The sequence below is a fragment of the Rattus rattus genome, chromosome 7, assembly GCF_011064425.1.
Source record: "Rattus rattus isolate New Zealand chromosome 7, Rrattus_CSIRO_v1, whole genome shotgun sequence".
NCBI lineage: Eukaryota > Metazoa > Chordata > Mammalia > Rodentia > Muridae > Rattus > Rattus rattus.
The window spans coordinates 90,573,909-90,595,208 of NC_046160.1; the positions used below are offsets into that span (position 1 = coordinate 90,573,909).

A 21,300-nucleotide genomic window follows, 5' to 3' on the forward strand; every position below is an offset into this window, starting at 1 on the left:
CACTGTGGGTGGGGTCATTCCTGAGCTAGTGGTCTGGATTCTATAAGAAAGCAGGCTGAGCTTGTTTTGTTTTGTTTTGCTTTATTTTTTGTTTTTCAAGACGTGATTTCTCTGTGTAGCCCTAGCTGTATTGGAACTCTTTAGACCAGGCTGAGGATCTCCAACTCAGAGATGTGTACTTCTGCCTCAAAGGCTTAACGCCAACACCGTCCTGGAGATATGGATATTTTCTGAAGTAGGTTAAAACCGGGTTCCACGAGTTAAACAGAACTGCCCAGAAACATTTTATTTCCGTGCCCATAATCTCTTCCATTAATCGAACTCCCCAAAATCAAGCTAGGACCCGCTGTGTTTCAGCTTCATTGTGCTAGCCAAGGCCGTTTGGAACAGGTCTGTCCTACAGGATTGTACCCAGTTACTCCAGTCAAAGCACAGCGTGAGGGTTTCATGGGGGGTTACTGCAGGAAGCGTCAAGTCCGGGCAGGCCGCGAGCGCAGCAGGGGTTGGAACCGCGGAGTCCTTCGGGTCCCTCGTCCGGCGGAAGCCCCGCCCCTCCGGCGCCAGCCGGGCGGCGGCGAGGCTGTATCCTAGGTGACGCGGCCACCATGTACAGGGGTGAGACCTTGTTCTCCATCCCAGAGTTGTACCCCAGGAGGAAGCAGTTTGTCGGGCAATCCTCTACCCGACTGGACGTAAGTGCCGCCTGGTCGCACGCTTCCGGGCCGGGTAACCGGAGGGCAGTGTTGACCGGGACCCGCCCTCGGCGCGGCGGGCGTTGTAGCAGGCACCGTGGGAGTCCAGTGGGATTCTATAGGGAGACCAGGGCAGCGCTTGGCGTCCTGGTCCTGTGCTCTGCGCTCGGGCTCCTCCGCAGGTGGGTCGTCGCCTTCGTCTGACACCTGCAGTTTTAAAGAACAGTTGAACATATTTGTCCCCAAAACGCAAAAGTAAAGAGGTGTGTTGTCGGAATTGAATTCTGTTGGCTTCCCACGCGGATCATTATAAAAGTCCACTCCTCTCCATACGTGGTTATGAGACAGGCAGTCCTGCAGGAGAGGTTGGGCTCCGGGTAGGACCCCGGGGGAGCAAGGGCTGATGGTTTGAGCCCTGCTTCCCTGAGAAAATCTGTCCCTGAAAGTAGGGACAACGTCGTCAGAGACAACTGTCAGGCCTGCCTGCCTGCCTGCCTGCCTGCCTGCCTGCCTTCCTTCCTTCCTTCCTTCCTTCCTTCCTTCCTTCCTTCCTTCCTTCCTTCCTTCCTTCCTTCCTTCCTTTTTTATTGAAAGTCTAACTTAAATCTAGATTAAAGGTTGCTGTATGACATCTTCTGAATGCCCGTGACTATCCTTGCGCTAAATTTTCTTCCCCCTTTCTCTTCCTACCTTCCCCTTGCCTGTTGTCCCACTTTCTCTCCTTCACCCCTTTCCCCCTTTCCATGTTGAAACCACATCTGAAAACAAAACAGATAAAAACAAGAAATAACACAAAACAATAGAGACGGCTCAGTAAATAAGAGTACTGGCTATGGGCTGGAGAGATGACTCAGTCTGCTCTTCCAGAGGTCCTGATTTCAAATCCCAGCAACCACATGGTGGCTCACAACTATCTATAATGAGATCTGCTGCCCTCTTCTGGTGTGTTTGAGGAGAGCTATATTATATATAAGTACAGTGTGCTTATATAGAATAAATAAATACATCTTTTTTTAAAAAAAAAAAGGTACTGGCTACTCTTCCAAAGGAGCCAGGTTCAATTCCCAGCAGGAACAAATCCATTGCTAATTCCAACTCCAGGAGATCTGATACCCTCTTCTGGCCTCTTCCAGCATCACACACACACACACACACACACACACACACACACACACACACACACACACACACGATGTACAGATACATACACAAGAAGCAAAACACCCATACACATAAAAATAAAATGAAATAGACTGGGGTGTCACTTAGATGATTGAGTGATATCCTAGCACGCACCCATCCCTGTTTTCACATAAACCAGGCTTAACATCGAATGTCTGTAAGTCTAGCAATGGAGAGATACAGAGAAGAGGATCAGAAACTCAAGGACATCTTGAATGTGATTAATTCGAATTAACGAGGGAATACTAGGAATTATTAAAGGTTTGTGGGGACATGCAGGCTGTAGAGTGAATTTTAGTTATATATGACACAATCATTTCATTTTACAGCAATGTGGATTACGGCTAGGAATGTGGTACTGGAAAGACGAAACAAAATCTCTGGAATTTAGAAGGTAAAGTTTAATGTAACTTTTTTTTTAAAAAAGCATTTTTATGACAATTACATGTGATGGGGGCAGGGATTAGCCATACAGAAAAGTCTTTTTTTTTTTTTTTTTTTTTTTTTTTTTTGGGGGTGGGGACCAGAAAAGTCTTAAAAAATAGAATTAAATCCCACTATCTGAAGATAATGATTTCGCTGAACAGTCTGAAAGACACTGGTTTTTGATAATGTCTAGTGAGCTGCTTTCTAGGGGCTAGCTGTTGTGCTAATCATTTAAGCAACCCTTGGAAACATCCCAACACTTTACAGTTAAGGAGCTGAGATTTTCAAAGAGCTAAGGCACCGGAGGGAGATCAAATGATGTGTCCCATTTGCACAGGTCTCTGGTGAGTGAGATGGTTTAAACGGAGATCTGCTTTGCTTAAGGTCATGTTCTTAACTACTTTGTAAAATTGGCTTTTAAGTTCTAGAATTACACTCTAAATGAATGAGATGACATTACACCTTCTGCAGTTTATAGTAAATTTTGTAAGATTAAAATCATCAGCTTAGGGCTGGAGAGATGGCTCAGTGATCAAGAGCACTGACTGCTCTTCCAGAGGTCCTGAGTTCAAATCCCAGCAACCACATGGTGGCTCACAACCATCTGTAATAGGGATCCCATGCCCTCTGCTGGTGTGTCTGAAGACAGCGACAGTGTACTCACAAAATAAGTAAATTTAAAAAAGATCAGCTTTAAAAAGAACCCTAGTTTTAATCCTCGGGATGCTGACTATGAGTTTGTATCTAAGCCAGGCTGGGTAGCACAGTTATGTACCAAACAACTGTATATTAAAGATACACGTTTTATGTTGTGTTGGGGATTGAACTCAGCACCTCAGGCATTCGAAGCAGGCACTCTATCCCTCAGCTGCACTTGCTTGCACAAATCTCAGCCCTTACCCTTATATTACCAGTGGTTTGGGACTGGGCTGGGTGTTATGAAAATAATTGTGTGTTTAAGATCACAGGCTCATGGGGTTGGGGATTTAGCTCAGTGGTAGAGCGCTTGCCTAGCAAGCGCAAGGCCCTGGGTTCGGTCCCCAGCTCCGAAAAAAAGAAAAAAAAAAAGATCACAGGCTCATATAAAAATGTCTCCTAAGCTGTTGGTCAGGTGAAGCTAAATGGTTCAGAAAGGAGTTGGTTAAGCACATATGATTTTATAAATATAAAGGCATTAGATATATTGTCAGATAATTCCAAGACTTCACGTTAGAGTCAAAATTAAATGTTTCTGTTTTGTTTTTGTCATGCCGTACTGAGCCCAGGGCCAGGCAAGCATGCTACCACTAAGGTGCATCCCAGCAAGCATCTGCATTTTATAGACTAAGTTTCTCTCAGCATCTCTGAGTAGCTTGCTATTTCCAAAGCAGTCATTTAGGTTTGTCTTTTCTTCTTCTGAGATGTCAAGGAATCCTGTGACATCACACACAGTGAGTTATGAACTAGGTAGGGAAAGCGTGGGGGTTAGACAGGGAGGGTAGCCACAGAAGGGACAATAGTTACAGCACAAGAGAAAATAGGTACAATCCTAACTACCAACATTGACACTAAATACTAATGTGACCGTGCTTTCTGTGTATGCTCTCCAGGTACTGAAGGAACTTCTCCTTCCTCCTCCCCTTCCTCCTCCTCCCCTTCTTCCTCCTCCCCTTCCTCCTCCTCCCCTTCCTCCTCTTCCCCTTCCTCCTCCCCTTCCTCCTCCTCCCCTTCCTCCTCCTCCCCTTCTTCCTCTTCCCCTTCCTCCTCCCTTCCTCTTCCTCTTCCCTTCCTCCTCCTTCCTCCTTCCTTCCTCTTCCTCCCCTTCCTCTTCCTCCCCCTTCCTCCTCCTCCTCCCTTCCTCCTCTTCCCCTTCCTCCCTTCCCCTTCCTCCTCCTCCCTTCCTCCTCTTCCCCTTCCTCCTTCTCCCCTTCTCTTCCCCTTCCTCCCCCTTCCTCCTTCCTTCCTCTTCCTCCCCTTCCTCTTCTCTTCCTCCCCTTCTCTTCCTCCCCTTCCTCTCTTCCCCTTCCCTTCCTTCCTCCTCCCCTTCCTCCTTCCCTTCCTCTTCCTCCCCTTCCTCTTCCTCTTCCCCTTCCTCTTCCTCCCCTTCCTCCTCTTCCTCCCCTTCCTCTTCTCCTTCCTCCTCCTTCCTCTTCTTCCCCCCCCCTCCTCCCTTCTTCCTCCTCTTCCTTCTTCTTCTTCCCTTCCTCCTCCCCTTCCTCTTCCCCTTCCTCCTCCTCCCCTTCCTCCTCCTCTTCTTCCCCTTCTCTTCCTCCCCCTTCTTCCTCCTCTTCCACCTCCCTTTCTCTTCCTCCCCTTCTTCCTCTTCCCCCTTCCTCCTCCCCTTCCTCCTCCCTTTTTCTTCCTCCCCTTCCTCCTCCCCTTCCTCCTCCTCTTCCTCCTCCCTTTCTCTTCCTCCCCTTCCTCCTCCTCCCCTTCCTCCTCCCTTCCCCCTTTGCCTCCTTCCTTCTCCTCCTTTTTTTTTTTTTTTTTTTTGAAACAAGTTTCCTCTCTGCAGCCTTGGCTTGGACTGTCTTAGAACTCACTCTGTAAACCAGACTGGCCTTGAACTCACAGAGATCTGCCTACCTCTACCTCCCGAGTTAGGATTAAAACCATGTGCTACTACTGCCCAGCTCTATGTACTGAATTTCTATAAAAAGAAGGATAATTCACAGTATTTCTCTCTCTCTCTTTTTTAAGGATTTATTTACTTATTAAATATAAGTACATTGTAGTTGTCTTCCTACACACCAGAAGAGGGCATCAGATCCCATTACAGATGGTTGTGAGGCACCATGTGGTTGCTGGGATTTGAACTCAGGACCTCTGGAAGAACAGTCAGTACTCTTAACCACTGAGCCACCTCTCCAGCCTGGCAGTACTTTTCAAACTAAGTTTTAGTGTTCATCTCATAGTATTTCATAGTTAAGATTACTAATAAGTTTAAAGGTAAAAAAGTTAAATATACTTTCATAGTCATGAAATATATTAATAAACTAAATATTTTAGGTTTTACTTAACTGTGTATGAGTGTGAGGTGCTCATAGAGGCCAGGTAAGTCCAAATTTTTATTAGTTTATTATCAAATTGTTCTGAATGTATGGGTTGATTGGACCGACAGTGATTTGGATTTTGGAGAGTATATTTCAGCATGTACTTCAAACTGTAAGTGCTTTCATAGAAAGCCGACCAAATTTCTATGTGCATGCCTAGATATAAGCCTTATTATAAAATATTCAATTAGCATTCATCTGACTCCTAGTGTCTGATATAGTTTGTGTTTGTTCTGATGAGACTTCAGATAAGGCTCAAACATTACAATTGCCCAGTCATCCCTTTGTTAGTGTTATTTACTGAAACATTAAAAGTTTTCAGTAAATATTCCTCATGTGATTCCTGAGAGAAAGCATACCCTTTAAGGATATTATTGAAAGAACTCTTATTTGTATTTTTGTTATTTTTTGTTTTTCAAGACAAAGGGTTTCCTGTGTAGCCCTGGCTGTCCTAGAACTGGCTCTATAGACCAGGCTATCCTTGAGCTCACCACCTGCCTCTGCCTCCTGAGTTCTGGGATTAAAGGTGTGCATCACCACTGCCTGGCTCTAGGAAGACTTTTTCAAAGGTTATTTTATTATTTTATGTGTGAGAGCGTTTTGCCTGTATGTCTGTGCACTACATATGTACCCAGTACCCACAGAGACCAGAAGAGGGCATCGGATCTCCTGGAACTGTACTTACAGATGGTTGTGAGCCACCATGTGGGTGCTGGGAATAGAACCTGAGTCCTCTGTAAGAACAGTCAGTGTTCTTCACCACTGAGTCATCTCTCCAGCCTTTAGGCGCTAACGTTTTATTACAACATGGCTATTGAACAGAGGTTGGCTAACCTCTTAGAAAAAAGTACCAAACTAACTATTATTCCTGTGAGTAATAATAGTAACTTTATTATTTCTCAAACAATTTCCTTTTGTGGGATTTGGGAAGGAGATAATGGGAATTTATAAGCTTGGTCTTCATCTTTAGAGGATGATCAAATGTGGGGAAAAAATGCCTGTTACCACATGTGTGCCTAAATGTAATAAAAAGACATGACTTTGGGCAAAGGTGAAGCTACTTGATTGGGTTAGAAAAGTAAGCTGTAACCTCCAGTAAGCCACCAAACTGTTGTGTTTGACATGGCATTCCAAAGTCTATGTGTTGGCCCTACTCAAGACACAGTCTCCTGTCCATAGACATTTCCAGCACATAGTAGGGCCTCAGTATGTGTTTGTTCATCATGGTCTGTTGACTCACTACTCCCGTATAGCTCCTGTGTTATGTGGTTGCCGGAGCTTGTCACAGAGAAGAGATTTCACTGAGTCCTAGCAACTTGTCAGAATACCTTACAGCAGGAGACTGAAGCCAGGACAGTGGGGACAATAGAGGATAAGACCACACCTCACTGGGACCGCTTGGAAGTGCACATCCTTGGCCCTCTAGTCAAACTCTAATTTCCCTGCCCTGGATCTCTCTGCCCTTCCCAACACCATCACATTGAATAAAATCTTTTATGCTTTCCCTTTAAGAAAACACACACACACACACACACACACACACAGAGAGAGAGAGAGAGAGAGAGAGAGAGAGAGAGAGAGAGAGAGAGAGAGAGAGAGAGAGTGTCAATGTGCTAAAACCTTTCCAGGGCAGGGAAACTATGATGGCTTGGGAGGCAGAACTGCCTGGTGACTCAGTACACACTCTGTGCCTTGGAGCCTGTTCTGGCTTGACCAGTTCCCAGGAGAGAAATTGATGGCAGTAACATTGTCCTCATAAAGTTACTATGAGGGATGAGATGGTGCCTAAGAGTGCCTAGCTTGTCACAGTACTCAATAAACATAGGAAGTCTTCTGCATTTATGACATTACTGCAAGATGTTCAGACAGAAATGTTCTGTGGATGGTGATGTTCTAGAAGCTGAATATGAGTTGGAGGTGTGAATCTTCCTCTTACCCCTGCCCTCCAAATCTTCCTCTTGATAGTGGCTCCACGTGTGAAACTCGTCCTCAGTTGAACACGGCTAATATATGCCAATCTTCAGACTACATGAGCTCTGCCCCTCACGGGATCTGCCTTCCCCTGGGCAAAGGTTAAGTCCCTAATTGTATCTTTTCGTTGCAGTTTCACACCTGCAGTAGAACTGAAGGAGAAAGGCAAGAAAGGGAAGGCGGTTCACTTTGCTGAGACGGACGGCACAGCCTCGGAAAGGTGGCTTCACTTGGACCACGGCGTTTCTCAGTGGACTCACTTGTCTTTACAAACACAAAGAAACACCAGTCCCATTTTCCTAGGTTGTCATGAAAATAACATCAAGGGAAACACAGGCAGCGTCTCAGTCACAGCCAGAATTACAAACAGCCCCTAGACATGCCTTTTATTTTTTTTTTTTTTTTGGTTCTTTTTTTTTTCAGGGCTGGGGATTTAGACATGCCTTTTATAACATGGCTACTAGTGCATTTCAAACTTTTATGGCTTTTTTAAAATCTGAAAATAGCAATGACACTAGAATTTCTTCCTTCCATCCATCCATCCACCTACCCATTGGTCCATTCTTCCATTCATCCACCCACCCACCAACCCATCCATCTTTCTATCCGTGTCTGTCCGTCCATCCATCCATCCATCTATCCATGCATGCATCCATCCATCCATCCATCCATCCATCTGTCAATCCATCTGCAGTACTGGAACTTAAACCAGGACCTCATACATTCTAGGCAAACTGGATCACATCCTCAACTCATTAAGTGATTTAAATGATCCATTTGAAAGCTGGGCAGTAGCCTGTGCACTTAATCTCAACACTCAGGAGGCAGAGGCAGGCAGATCTCTGAGTTGGAGGCCAGCCTGGTCTACAGAGTGAATCCAAAATAGCCAGGATGACACAGAGAGACCTTGAAAATCTCTGTCTTGAAAATCCAAACCAAATAAACTAAACCCAAATGCTCTATTTGAGTTTACCTTTTATGTCAGCCTGCATGCTTCTACTTCTAGCATGATAGATACAATGTTCAATAAAGTGCATTTTGAAATAATACTACATAAAATGGAACTGTGCATAACACTCAAGCTCTTATCACTTTACAAGCCAATTCCTTGTGCATCTCAGGATACATTAGACACGGCTAAATCTTTAAAATATTCTCTGAGGTATAGAGCAGTGGCTCAGAGGTTAAGAGCACTGGCCGCCCCTTCCAGAAGGCACAGATTTGATTCCGGGAGCTCACAAGCTGCTGTAACTGTACAGGGGAATTCAGCATCCTCCTCTGGCCTCAGCGAGCACCGCATGAATGTAATGCACACCCATACGAATAATAAAAAAAATAAATAAAAAAAATCACTTGAAACTATTCTATTTTCAAACAGATTGACAGATAAAAGGTTTGTCCCAAGGGATGAAAAGTCAACTAAGACTTTGGAGAAGCGAGGCCAGCAGGGCAACGTCACACTGGATGACGTCAAGTGTGAGCCACTTTTCTTTCTCCCATTCCAAGTTGGCGCGGCCTCCAGTGTGGCTCTCCCTCTCTGTCTAACTGCCTTCTTCTCTTCTTTCAGTTGTTGCGCTGCTTTCCCTCCAAGACACTGAAATGCAGAGGGTCTGCTCCTTCACAACGTTTATGAGGTACAGCCGACCAGATGGCATGCATCGTTCCCCTTTTGCGGGAACTTTTGCCTAATAAGTGGTTACAGGTCTGTCCTTAGAGAGAAAGAGCATATAGTGCCTGTATGCAGAGTGTGGAGTCTGGGAGAGCTACCTGAGGCCACAGGAGCTGCTAAGTCCCAGAGCAAGGAGCAATTTGCATGTGGACAGCCAGTGTTTACAAGTTCGTCTCAAGAATGAGATGTTTACAAAAGCATGGGAGAGGCATGTGTTTGCTTCATAGATTTCTGTACTTTTGCTTGTATTTTGAAATAGGGCTATGGTATGCAGAAGTTTTCTGTCAATTCCATTTAGCATCCCAGGCTGGCCTGGAACCTGAGATCCTCTCGATTGCAGGGGTCACAGGAATGAACCGCCATGACCAGTCCATACATTTTACAAACATTGGAAATATGTTATTTAAAGAATGAATACTTGTAAAGTGAAATGATTAACAATACATTAATAATTTGGTATCTTACTATGCAGGACTGAGTCTTTTTTTCAGGCACTTTTTACATCTCCATAACAACGGGTAGTAAGTTAACCGTGTGATAGAACTGTATCTTTCTATTTATTCTCATACTGCGTCCCATTGTTCTTCATGAGAAACCCGATGCTGTTTTCTGGTTTTCTTTTTTCTTCAATTTCCCCCATAGGAATAAGAGTCTCGACAGCTTCCTCATGGCACTGTTGTACTATCTGTCTTATTACCTGGAGAGACTCTCAATGGAAAAGAAGCCCCAAAGCTACATGGTGTGAGTAAGACTTCATAGTGTGCGTTAGTGTTTTACTACTGGCTGAGTAGGATGGTGGCATCCTGTCAGTCTGTCTGGTCTAGGAAACATTTATACAGGAGAATTTGCTTTGCTTTAATGCTCACTGAGCAGTTCACACAGGAGTTCTCATAACAAAACAGTCCGGGGCTGGAGAGACGGCTCAGCGGTTAAGAGCACTGACTGCTCTTCCAGAGGTCCTGAGTTCAATTCCCAGCAACCACATGGTGGCTCACAACCATCTGTAATGGGATCCGATGCCCTCTTCTGGTGTCTGAAGAAAGTGACTGTACTCACATACATAAAATAAAAAAAACAAAAACAAACAGTCTGGCAAGCATAGATCAGCCCCGTTCAATGATGAGATACAATGAAAGCCATATTTGCAATTTAAAATTGTTATTATTATTATTGATGTTGTTGTTGTTATTATTATTATATTGGTTTTTCAAGACAGGATTTCTCTATGTAGCCCTGGCTGTACTGGAACTTGCTCTTTACACCAGGCTGATCTCAAACTCAGAGCTCCACCTGCCTCTGCCTTGTCTCCCAAGTGCTGGAACTAGAGGCCTGTGCCACCACTGCCAGGCCCAAAATTTTCTAATAATGTGTTGTCTTAAGGATATACAAGTTTCTTTTTATATCCTTAAGACACATTATTAGAAATTTTAAAATATTATTTAATATTTTTAATGATAAGAAATTTTAAAAATTTAAACATACAAAATGAAATATATCTAAAATTATTTTAAATAATTATTTTATCCAACCTATTGACTTAAAAACATTCCAGTGATAAGACGTAATCAATACTAGGATGTTAGTATTTTAAAATAATTCTTTTTTAAAAAGTTGTATTCTTTGTGCATACGCGTGTTATATGCATGTGTGTGCATGCATTTGCATATGTGTGTGTAGTACATGCATGTGTGTGCATGTGCTGTATGCATGTATGTGCATGTATGGGCGGGGTAGTATGCTCACCCAATGCTTGTGCATGTGAAGCCAGGAGGTCTCTATCGGGCTCCTTCTCTATCATTTTCTACCATGCGTTTTGAGACAGGGCCTCTCACCGTAGTCTGTGCTTGCTGGTTTTCAGCTAGACGGGCTGGCCAAGTGCCTCAGGGATTCGTCTGTCTCATTTCCCCTCAGAGCTGAGGTCACAGATGCCTGCCACCATGCCAAGCTTACACAGGGATGCTGGGGATCCAAACTGGGATCCTTAAGCCTGAGCAACAACCACTTTACCTACCGAACCATCTCCCTAGCCCCTAGGATGTTTTAACTGCTGAGCCGTCTCCACAGTCTGAGTCTGGTATCTCTAATGGCCTCAGTTCAGATGAATTACTCTAAGTGCTCAGCAGGCAGTATAGCTAGTGACCTCAGCACAGAACCATGTAGCTCGACCCCTCCCCCTCCCTCCCTGCACCTCCCCTTACCCCCCACTTTACCTTTCTCATGGTTTTTTTTTTTTTTTTTTATGCTTACAAAATTCATGCTAAAAGGTTTGTAAGCATCTGATAACAAAAAGCTAAGTAGTTGTTTTTTGGTTTTTGTTTAAGTAGATTTAGCTGGGGGTAAAATGCCCGAAGAAAACTTAACTGCACTGTTAGTCAGCGGTGGCCGAAAGACAAACTTCAGAGCAAAAATCTGGGAACTTGGAGCCCAGAACCCAACAATGTCTCTCAGGCTTGGTGACCTTTCGCAAGCCGTGGAACTTTCCAAGTGCCCAGGCTGTTCTCCCATACACGTGGAGTCAGCTCAGTGATTTTAGCTGTTAGGAATGCCGAGTAGAGCCGTTAATTTGTTGCTACAGAATGTTTTTAAAATATAGAACTCCTGTATCAGATCAAGCAGTTGGAGAAACACTCTGTGAACTGATAGATGACCCTGGATAGCAGTTTTGTAAGGGACCAGATAAATACTTCTGACACTGCTGTCCCTGTGATGCCACCACGAGATATGCAACATGAGTGTTATTTCAGGGTGGCATTTCCCAGCAGGACAGCCAGAGCGTGAAGCGTTTCTATGGCAGCATCAAAAGCTGAAGCCAACTGCGGCTTACAAGGCTGCAGGAGCCGTCCGAGTCCCAAACTGGGCTCAGGGGATTCGTATAACCAGCTCTTGGACTGGTTATATTCTTGTGCTCCTTCTAACTCTGAGCCTTATTACTAATCTAGCAAAGACATTTCTTTTATATATTAGTTTATAAGTAACAGAGAAGAAAGGACTCCCGGTTAGTTTTTAAATGTGCTGGAAACTAACCAGAGCACAGCCGAACAGGAAAACAAGCCAGCCCAAATCTTCAATTATGGGTTCGGAAAATGACGACAACCTTTCATTTTTCAAGTGTCTAGAAGTTAGTCAGTTTACTTCAGTATAAGAGAGTTAAATATAGATTGTGTGGGGTCTTTGCATAGAGGAAAAGAATTGATTTCAGTCACGGGGAGCTAGTTAATGCCAGGTCCTTAAATCGCAACTGGCTGTACGAGAGCTTCTCTTTCGTCCCTCCATGTTTGTGGATTGAGCCTTGCCTGTTTCTTTGATAGGTAAATAATATTTGTAGACCAGCTGGTGCATGCCTTTGATCCCAGGACTTGGGAGACATCGGCAGGTGGATATTTATGAGTTTGAGGCCAGATTCATCTACATAGTAAGTTCCAGGGCAACCAGGGCTACATAGTGAGACACTCTGACTTAATAGTACTAATACTAATACTAATGCTAATGCTAATGATAACTTATTTTATATATTAATTTTGTTATATATTGGGTTTTTTAAAGTTTTTTGAGATGGTCTTATTTAGTCCAGGATGGCCTTGAAATCAATATATCTCTTTGATCTTGAATTCCTAATCCTCCTGCCTCAGCCTGTCAAGGCCTGGGATCGTGGACATGTGCTGCCATGTCTAGCTCAGATTTTCAGAACTGAATATTTTTTGTTCTGTTTTATTGTTTTAGAACTGTATATTTTCAGTCATAAAATCTCTCTGTCTGACTTTGGATAATGCTTTTTAAAGAATAAATTTCTAAGAGAGATCTTATGAGACCAAAACTGATAATCACTTCCATGTCTCTTTAAATTCCTTTTCAAATGTTTCTTTTCCATAGAAATATGCAAATTTTATTTTAGCAGGAATGTGTGCGATATTTTACTTTCAACAAAATTGTCAGTCTTGCGATTTTCATTTTTGGTGAGGCTGGGACTTGAACACGAGATCCTGTGCCCAAGCTGCATCCCTGCCTCTATTATTATTATTATTATTATTATTATTGTTGTTGTTGTTGTTGTTGTTGTTGTTGTTGTTGTTGTTATTAAGGACTATGTTTGTCAATCCAGGAGGGCCGCTCACTGTGCTAAGTGTCTAAGGATGTCTAAGGGTTGGGTGTGCAGCTCGGTTGGTAGCGTGCTCGCCTAATACACGCAGCCCCGTTGTGGTGATACAACTGTAATCCGAGCATTTGGGGGTAAGGCAGTAAGAACAGATGTTCATAGCTATCCTCAGCTACACAGTAGGTTCAAGGCCAGCCTGGGCTACATGACGCTCAGTCTCCTCCACCCTCACACATAAATGTTTGAAGCAATGTGGCAGAACTGAAAACACTGAAATCCTAGGGGGTGATTCTCAGGTTCGGAATATGGGCGCAAGAAGATGGGCTCTGCCTGGAATTCTGGAATTTTGTACTTCCCTGTGCACTTTGGCTTCATGGCTTCCCCCTTCTTTCCACTTCAGCAGGGTTTTTTAAACGATGTATTAATCCTAATGGTGTGTGGGCCTGTGTGTCTGCATGGCAGTATGTGCATGTGAGTCCAGGCACTCTAGGAAACTATAGGTCAGCTGTCATGTGGGTGCTGGGAACTGAACTCGGGTCCTCTGGAAGAGCAACAAGGGCTCTTAACTACTGATACATCTCTGCAGCCCTAGGTTCAATCTGCTGGAGTCTGTTCCCCACCACGTAGGTCTCGGGGATTGAACTAATGTCATCAGGTTTGACAGCAAGCACCCTTAGCCCGCTGAGCCATCCTGACACCAACACACAGGTTCCCGATGTATATTATTACCATGTGAGTTTCCGCTTCATTATCACTAGGAACAATTGCTTTAATTTTTTCTGAATGCTCTCTGGAATCTGGGAGGGGAGTCACATTGAGAATCTGTACTTTGAGCAAGTACCTCAGGATAGTTGTCCTTTATAATTGAGTCAAGGTTGTGAGTCATTGTCCACAGTGTTTCTTTTCTTTTCTTTCTTTTTTTTTTTTTATATTTATATTACACTGTAGCTGTTCAGACACACCAGAAGAGGGCATCAGATCTCATTACAGATGGTTATAAGCCACCATGTGGTTGCTGGGAATTGAACTCAGGACCTTTGGAAGAACAGTCAGTGCTCTTAACCGCTGAGCCATCTCTCCAGCCCCCCACAGTGTTTCAAAGCATCGCTTTGGTGACATTTGGTTTGTTTCTGCAATGGGAGGATTAGCTAGTGGTGCCTCTGGGAAAGTAGGGTAAGGGATTTAAAGAAAGCTGGGAGGCAGGCACTGGGATTGGCCTGCAGGCCGCAGGTTGCCTGTAGAAGCTGTGTTTGGACTACACAACACCTGGGCTCACTTTATTCCAGAAACTCATTTTACTCCAGTGACTCACAGGCTTTTCATGGCCTGTGATGACACTGCCTTTTGAAGGCCGTGGTATCCTTAACTCATCCCTCTCCATTCAGGCATGTCTTCATATGGGATTTTTTGTGTAGCCTGGCTGTCCTAGAAATTGATCTGCAACCAAGGTTAGCCTCGAACTCACAAAGATCCACCTCCCTCTGCCTCCCAAGTGCTGGGATCAAAGGTCTGTGACACCGCCAGCCTGCTGTCTTCATATAGTTGGTGTAGCTTCAGAAGGGGCAGTCATTTGTCACTACTGAGAGCACATTCCATTTGCTCTCCAGTGACACTTGACAGTATTGTCAACAGGACTATGTTGTACTCCAAACAAACGAGGCTGCAGACAAGCTGTAACCTAGGAGCGTCTTTTACAAAGCTCATTTGCAATTCAATCAGAGCTGGGCTGTGCTGAAAGCCACAGAGTAGTGACAGAGCAAGTGGTTCCCTTCCAAATGGTGCTGAGCTCAGAGCTGGGAGCAGCCTGTATTAAGACACGGACCCCTCAGCTTAGTAGCAGCACCAGGGCCCTGAGGAAAGCTGAGGTGGCAGTCTCCACGGTGTGCTTTAGGAATTCGCAGGAATGGGGGAGCCACCAGATACCCCAGCAGCTAGCCCAGGTAACTTGTTACAGTGTTCTGTAGGAAGTAGGATTCAATGTGAATATATTGAGGAGACATAAAGAATCTAAGGGATCTATACGAGTGACATTCACCCTAAACTTGACTCCAATGGGCAGCAGTCATTAAATGACTTTGGGGGATCACTGAGGTGGCTTGGCAGATACAAGCACTGGCTGCTCTTCTCGAGGTCCGGGAGTCAGGTCCAGTCCCCACGTGGTAGCTCTCAACTGTCCATGACTCCCATTCCAGAGGACCCAGTGCCCTCTTCTGCTAATGTGGGGACCAGGCATCTACACAGTGCACTTAACATACATGCAGCACAACACCCATGCGAACAAAGTAAAAATAAATATATCTTTTTTAAAAAGAGAAAGGGAGATTTTGAGGATCTTCCCTATGACAAAACTCAAGGAAGTCAAATTGGTGAGTGAAGTTTGTTGACTCGCTACTATTTCTTTCCAAGTAGCCTGTACTTCTTGCTCATTAATACAGACTTTGACCAGAATTAATCTGCCTTGTGTCTCCCCACCCCCAGAGGCCTGGTAGAGAAGAAAGAGATAGAGCTGGTTATGAGCAAGTTAGAAGACGCACAGAAGTACCTGGCGCAGAAGTACTGCAAACTCGTGCTGGGCGTCGGCATGGCGGACAAGCATCACATGAACTGTGGAAAGTACGCATGCGCGTTTGCTGCCACTAGGCACCTTTTCATTTGACCTCTGGTACCCTTGAGACAGTATTTCCTTTAATGGGGGTCAGGTGAGAATCTGTCCCAAGCGCTAACGGTAACTGCTCTGACAGAGCCAAGTAAGTATGGAAACAATTCCAGAGTCTCATTTTAAAAATGGTATCCCGTTTTGGATGACAGCACTTGTTCTCTCTGGAATCTTTCTCAGCCTGAGGACCTGGGCTGCGTGCATGGCTGTCTCAGGAGGTGGCCAAGTGATGGCCAGTGTTGTGGAGGGTGGGATGAGGGGGTGGGGTGCAGTATCTGCTTCTCTTGCATCAACCGCAGCTGTGAGGACCACCACTGAGACAGCACTGCCTATGGGACATTTTTACCTCAGGTTGACATACTGTAGCTAAAATTTAAAGAGGCTCACAGGATGGGAAGCTTTGGTGGTTAACTCTGCAGTTCCTAGTTTAACATCAGCCCAAGAGCCACACCGTGAACTTGGAAAAGAGCGGAGTATAAGACATCCCTCGTTTTCAGACACAGGTTTGTTTTTGAGCGCACCAAATCGGTTGCCCTGGATACCTGCTCCATCTACATTTTCTGTGTGCTTGCTTTTACTTTTTCTTGTATAGTCTCAATAGCAGCCGTGCACATGCAATTGTGTGTGAGAAATCATTCTACCCACCAATCTTTACTGTCCTTTACGTGTATTTTATCCACATATATTCTTGGTACACAGTCTCAATGGCTATGGGGATTCTGTTGTGTGTGCTAGTCCATTTGACTCACTATTTCTTTGTGAACACTTGTGCAGTTCGAGGTTTATTTTGTTGTTGATTTGTTTTGCTTTGCAATATTTTTGTGTTGAATATCTTTATCCACATTACATTTGGACTGTTTCCTTATGGCTTATCATCCAGAACATGTTTAACTAAAAGGTGCAAACCTTTAAAAACGCTCTTGTTCTATAATGCCAGGCTAATGGCACACATGATGTGTCGGTAATGCTTGCCTATAGTTGGGAGCCTTCCCACATGTGGGGCCAGGAACCTTAGCTTATGACGGTTAAGAAATCTACTCCCCTTCATTCTAAGTTTTCTTGGCTACCTTGGGGTTTATGATAAATAGTTTTGAAAGTTTAAAGATAGATAGATAGATAGATAGATAGATAGATAGATAGATAGATGGTAGATGAGAGAGAGAGAGAGAGAGAGAGAGAGAGAGAGATGAGAGAGAGATGTGTTTCAAGGTGTTTTATCCATCTACTTATTTACTTTTTACCTTTGCCAATGACCAAATGGGAATTTGTGTAGCTTTTCTGTGTCCCATGACAAGCACTGGTCACATGTCCTGCTCCCCTGGTTTCTTCCCACTTACACACATTAGGAAGATAGTCCATGTTTTCACGGATGTGAGTTTGTCCATCTTGTCCCCGATGCTGTCTGATAATCATACAGGTTCCTCCTGGGTTAAGTTGCCTATCCTTCTTTCTTAGTTAAAAAAAAACACATAAAAATGCTACATTTTGTTCTACTTGAAATGTATCATTATATATATCAGATGAACTATGAATCTAAGATACTTCTTTAACAAACAGTATTCCATTTTCCAACACAATTGATTATTGAGTTTTTCTGTAATACAACTTTTTTTGTTTACTGGCTATGGATTTTTTTCTAATAATTTAATTCAATCTGAGAAATTCATATTGAATTTTGTTGATTGGTGTTTCTGTTTTAAACAAACAGTTGTTTGTCTTTTTAATAGTTAACATTTTTTGAAAAAATTATAAAATTTATAAAATATATTTCAATCATACTTTCCCTCTTCTAATCACTCCCTGTTTTCCCTACTCCCTTCCCATTCAACTTCAAGTTGTTTCTGTTTCTCTCTCTCCCCCCCTACCCCTTCTCTTTAAAAACAAACAAGCAACAACACACACACACACACAATTTAAAAACAAGCAACACACAACACACACACACACACACACACACACACACACACACCCAGTGACCATCCAGCAGAAAGGGTGGCTCCAAGGATAAAGTACAAAGAAAGCCATCTTTGAGGAGTAGGCGGGGTAGCAGGGCCATCAGGAGCAATTACATGTGGCTGGCTAGCACCTGTGGGGATACAGAGAGAAAACTGGACTTCAGCCTCAACTTCAGCTTCCTCGGGGTAGCGTGGAAATCACAATGCCGACTCCCTCGTGGGGAGAGAGGAAGGATGAAATTCAATAACCAATATGAAGGTCTCGACGTGTTCTGGGCCTGCGCGTAGGAGCATCATGGGGGCAGGGCATGCTAGAAGAAAGCTGCTTGTGTTGTGACATCTGGGAAGTAGGCAGAGTGGAGTCGAGAGACAGAGCCGCCTTGCCTGGCACATCCCCAGTGACCCACTTCCTCCAGCCAGGCCTCGCCACCTGATAATGTCATCAGCTGGCAAAGGGGCCTATGGCCTCAGGGGACCTTCCAGACCAAATTGTAATAAGGCCGCCAGTTAGAATCCTACATTTTGGGGACAATGAACTTATCACCCATAATTGTGATTTGTTATATTTCAGGGACAAAATATCAGACACACAAAAAGACTGGAAATTCTTTGAGGTAAGGCCCTTGTTTTGGGGACTTTTCATTTGCTATGAGATCAGCACAAAGCAGTGACCAACAGCCATTTGACAGATAGCTATTAAAAAATAAAAAGGAAACATCCATTTTTAAATAGGATGGTAAGATGTTGTTTGCTAGAACAACCTTAGAATGTTGGCCTGATTTTCCACCCACAAATGTGAAGACCCCTGTAACTGTACAGCTCCAGGGACACGGACCAGCTGGATGACCTGGGCTCCTGCCTACATGGTGACACTGTGGGACACTGGGAGCTTTTCATAGCATTCCAGAGTCCTGGGAGTTTTTCTTTTCTCTCTTTCAGTCCTTTTATACCTTCTGTACCTGCATAGCCTGGATCGTCTTCCGACGGCAGTACTTGAAAGAGATTGAGGAAGAGGTGGGCAGGCTTTTTCGGACCAATATGTTCAACATTCCTCGAAGGAAGCGTGAAGACGAAGAGTCAGGAGGAGAGAAGAAGCGCATGACCTTGGTACAATTCAGGTATGGCCTCTCGCTCATTTTCTCTGTGTTCTTGAGAAAGAAGTCTGTCTGCAGCTCAGGCCAGTCCCGGACTCATAACCCATGTGCCTCGTCCTCTAAAGCAGCTGAAGACGCAGCCTCTAGAGGTGCACACAGCACCTGGCTCAGCTACGACCTCTGGGCCTTTCCTCAGCTCAGAAACAGAACAATGGGACATGACTGTCCTCCTTTCCTCCCACAGGAGAATGATGGCAAAACGTCCAGCCATTAAAAAGGCCATGGACATGCGCTCCCCAGTTTTGTCTACACTGCTGCCGTCTCTCAGAGAAAAAGCTCAGCATATCGCTGAGAAAAAGTACGTGGCAGGCATCAAACTCCAACCCCGAGTGGAGAAGGAAATAACGAATCTGGAGTCTGTGGTTATGCCCGTGTAAGTAGCCCATGGAGAGTCACAGGGGACTGCTGAGTGGTCCCTCTCGGCAGGCCTGGGATGGCCAGGGATCAGGCACTGCGGTTCCTCTACTGGGCAGTAGAAATCATCTGTTCCCATGCCAGCCCCTGCCTTCCTGACCAAAGCATCTCTACTTAGGCCCATCCGGATTAGAAAAAAGAAATCCCTAGAAGTTGTGCTGGACGTCAGGTAGTTGTAGGCTGAAGGAGTGAGGGGCATACTCTTTAGGGCTCAGGGTCTGTTCTAAGAATTCCTTTTGGGGAGATGTGAGTAGAGCCGGAACAGAATCATGCTATGACTGAGTTTTGGACTGATATATAAGACCACAGTGGTGGTATGGAAATGGGACTGGCTTTTTAAAGTGTATGTATGTCTTAGCGTGTGTGTGTGTGTGTGTGTGTGTGTGTGTGTGTGTGTGTGTGTACATGTGCACGCATGTGCACGTATGCACGAGTCTTCACAGACTGATATTCACAGTCATACAGCAATAAATTCTCTTTACAGAGTTGGCATCTTGGGGGAACCTCGAAATCTGTTCAACCCGCATACTCTCCTCCCCCTTGAATCAGAAGAAAATGGAAAACCAAGCGGAAGAAATTCTTCTATAGTAGAGAGAAATAACACAACTATTCAGAACACACTGAATTTGGTCATGTCAAAACTAACTTCGCAAAACTCCTTCCCTAAGTAATCTAGTTGGTTCCAATTCCTGACCTAGGTCTCTATATGTGGAGTAACTGCTTCTCCACAGCACTTACAGGATTAATGTTTATTACCATAAGATAGCTATTTAAACTGTAGATTTTTGTCTCAAGTTCTATTAAAAGTTAACAATTTGATTAATAAAGAGTTTTAGAAAGCTCTTAAAAAGCACATCTTCCTACTTGTACTGGTTCTTCTTTGTGTTCATGTGTGTGAGTTGTACTTGTGTGTGCAATTGTACATGGTACTTGTGTGCCTGTGCATGCTCAGGATAGAGGACAATCCTGTCATTCCTCCCTAAAGAGTAGACACACATACTATATACTGTGTGTGTGTGTGTATACATATATATATTATAATTCCAGAGGAAGACACTTTTTTGTTACTTATATAACTACAGCTTTAAATGGATGTTCCTAGACATTTTGAGTGTGTGTGTGTGTGTGTGTGTGTGTGTGTGTGTGTGTGAGTGTGTGTGTTCCAGAGAAAGTTGCCACCTGACCTGACATATATGCTGTGGCACGTACACATAGCCTTCACACACACATAACCATCATACACACACACAGGTACACACATCCTAACAGTAAAATTAAAATAATTTATACAACTACACAAAAGTATATTTATAATAATTTTATTTCATAGTCATCTGTAGCCAAAACAACCACAAAGCCATTTAATAGGCCAGTAGATAGTTGCAGTCTAACTATACAATAAAGTGTTATTTGGCAATAAAAGGAGTGATCCATCAAGCTATACAAGATACAGATGGCTAGGTGTAGTGGTGCATGCCTTTAATCCCAGCCCTCGGGAGACAGACACTGGTTTATCTCTGTGCATTTGAGGCCAGCCTGGCCTACAAAGCAAGCTCCAGGACAGCCAGAGCTATTACACACAGAAACTCTGTCTTGAAAAACAAACAAACAAAAATACAGGTGAATATTAAGTAGATATTGTGGAGTTAGGAAATCTGTAGATAATTCTAAGTACATAATATCCAGGACAAACAAAAATAGGAAGATAGTAGATATCAGAAAAAAACAAAACAAACAAGCAAACGAACAAACAGTTCTGAGGACCTAAGTTGGGGAAGGTTGGGTAGTAAAGAATGATGCTTTCAGGGTCGCAAAATTATTCTGTGTAACGCCATGACGACCAGCACATTGTGCATTCGCACTCGCATTGGTCAAAGCTCATAAAACTTTCCAGTATTAAGGACTGAATCTTAATGTATGCAGAATTCAGAAAATTATTTAGGAGTTCCAGGACAAAAGGCAGAATGTGACCAAAGGATCCATAGAATTAAGGAAATATGAACCAGCCTCACTGGGATGGGATGGCTCTTTATCACTGTCCACTTTGCCAGGTTTA

At 43.9% G+C, this 21,300-nt stretch overlaps 1 protein-coding gene across 1 annotated transcript; it reads left to right on the forward strand.

Moving 5' to 3' along the window:
- Positions 1-276: 276 nt before the first annotated feature.
- Positions 277-20,097, forward strand: Ppp1r36 (protein phosphatase 1 regulatory subunit 36). Its single transcript, XM_032907967.1, has 11 exons — positions 277-692; positions 2,204-2,268; positions 7,437-7,523; positions 8,682-8,779; positions 8,871-8,937; positions 9,615-9,713; positions 15,544-15,678; positions 18,248-18,290; positions 18,616-18,794; positions 19,015-19,203; positions 19,729-20,097. The coding sequence occupies exons 1-11, from the start codon at positions 606-608 to the stop codon at positions 19,913-19,915; spliced, it is 1,236 nt and encodes a 411-aa protein (XP_032763858.1). The 5' UTR covers positions 277-605; the 3' UTR covers positions 19,916-20,097.
- The last annotated feature ends 1,203 nt before the right edge of the window (positions 20,098-21,300 follow it).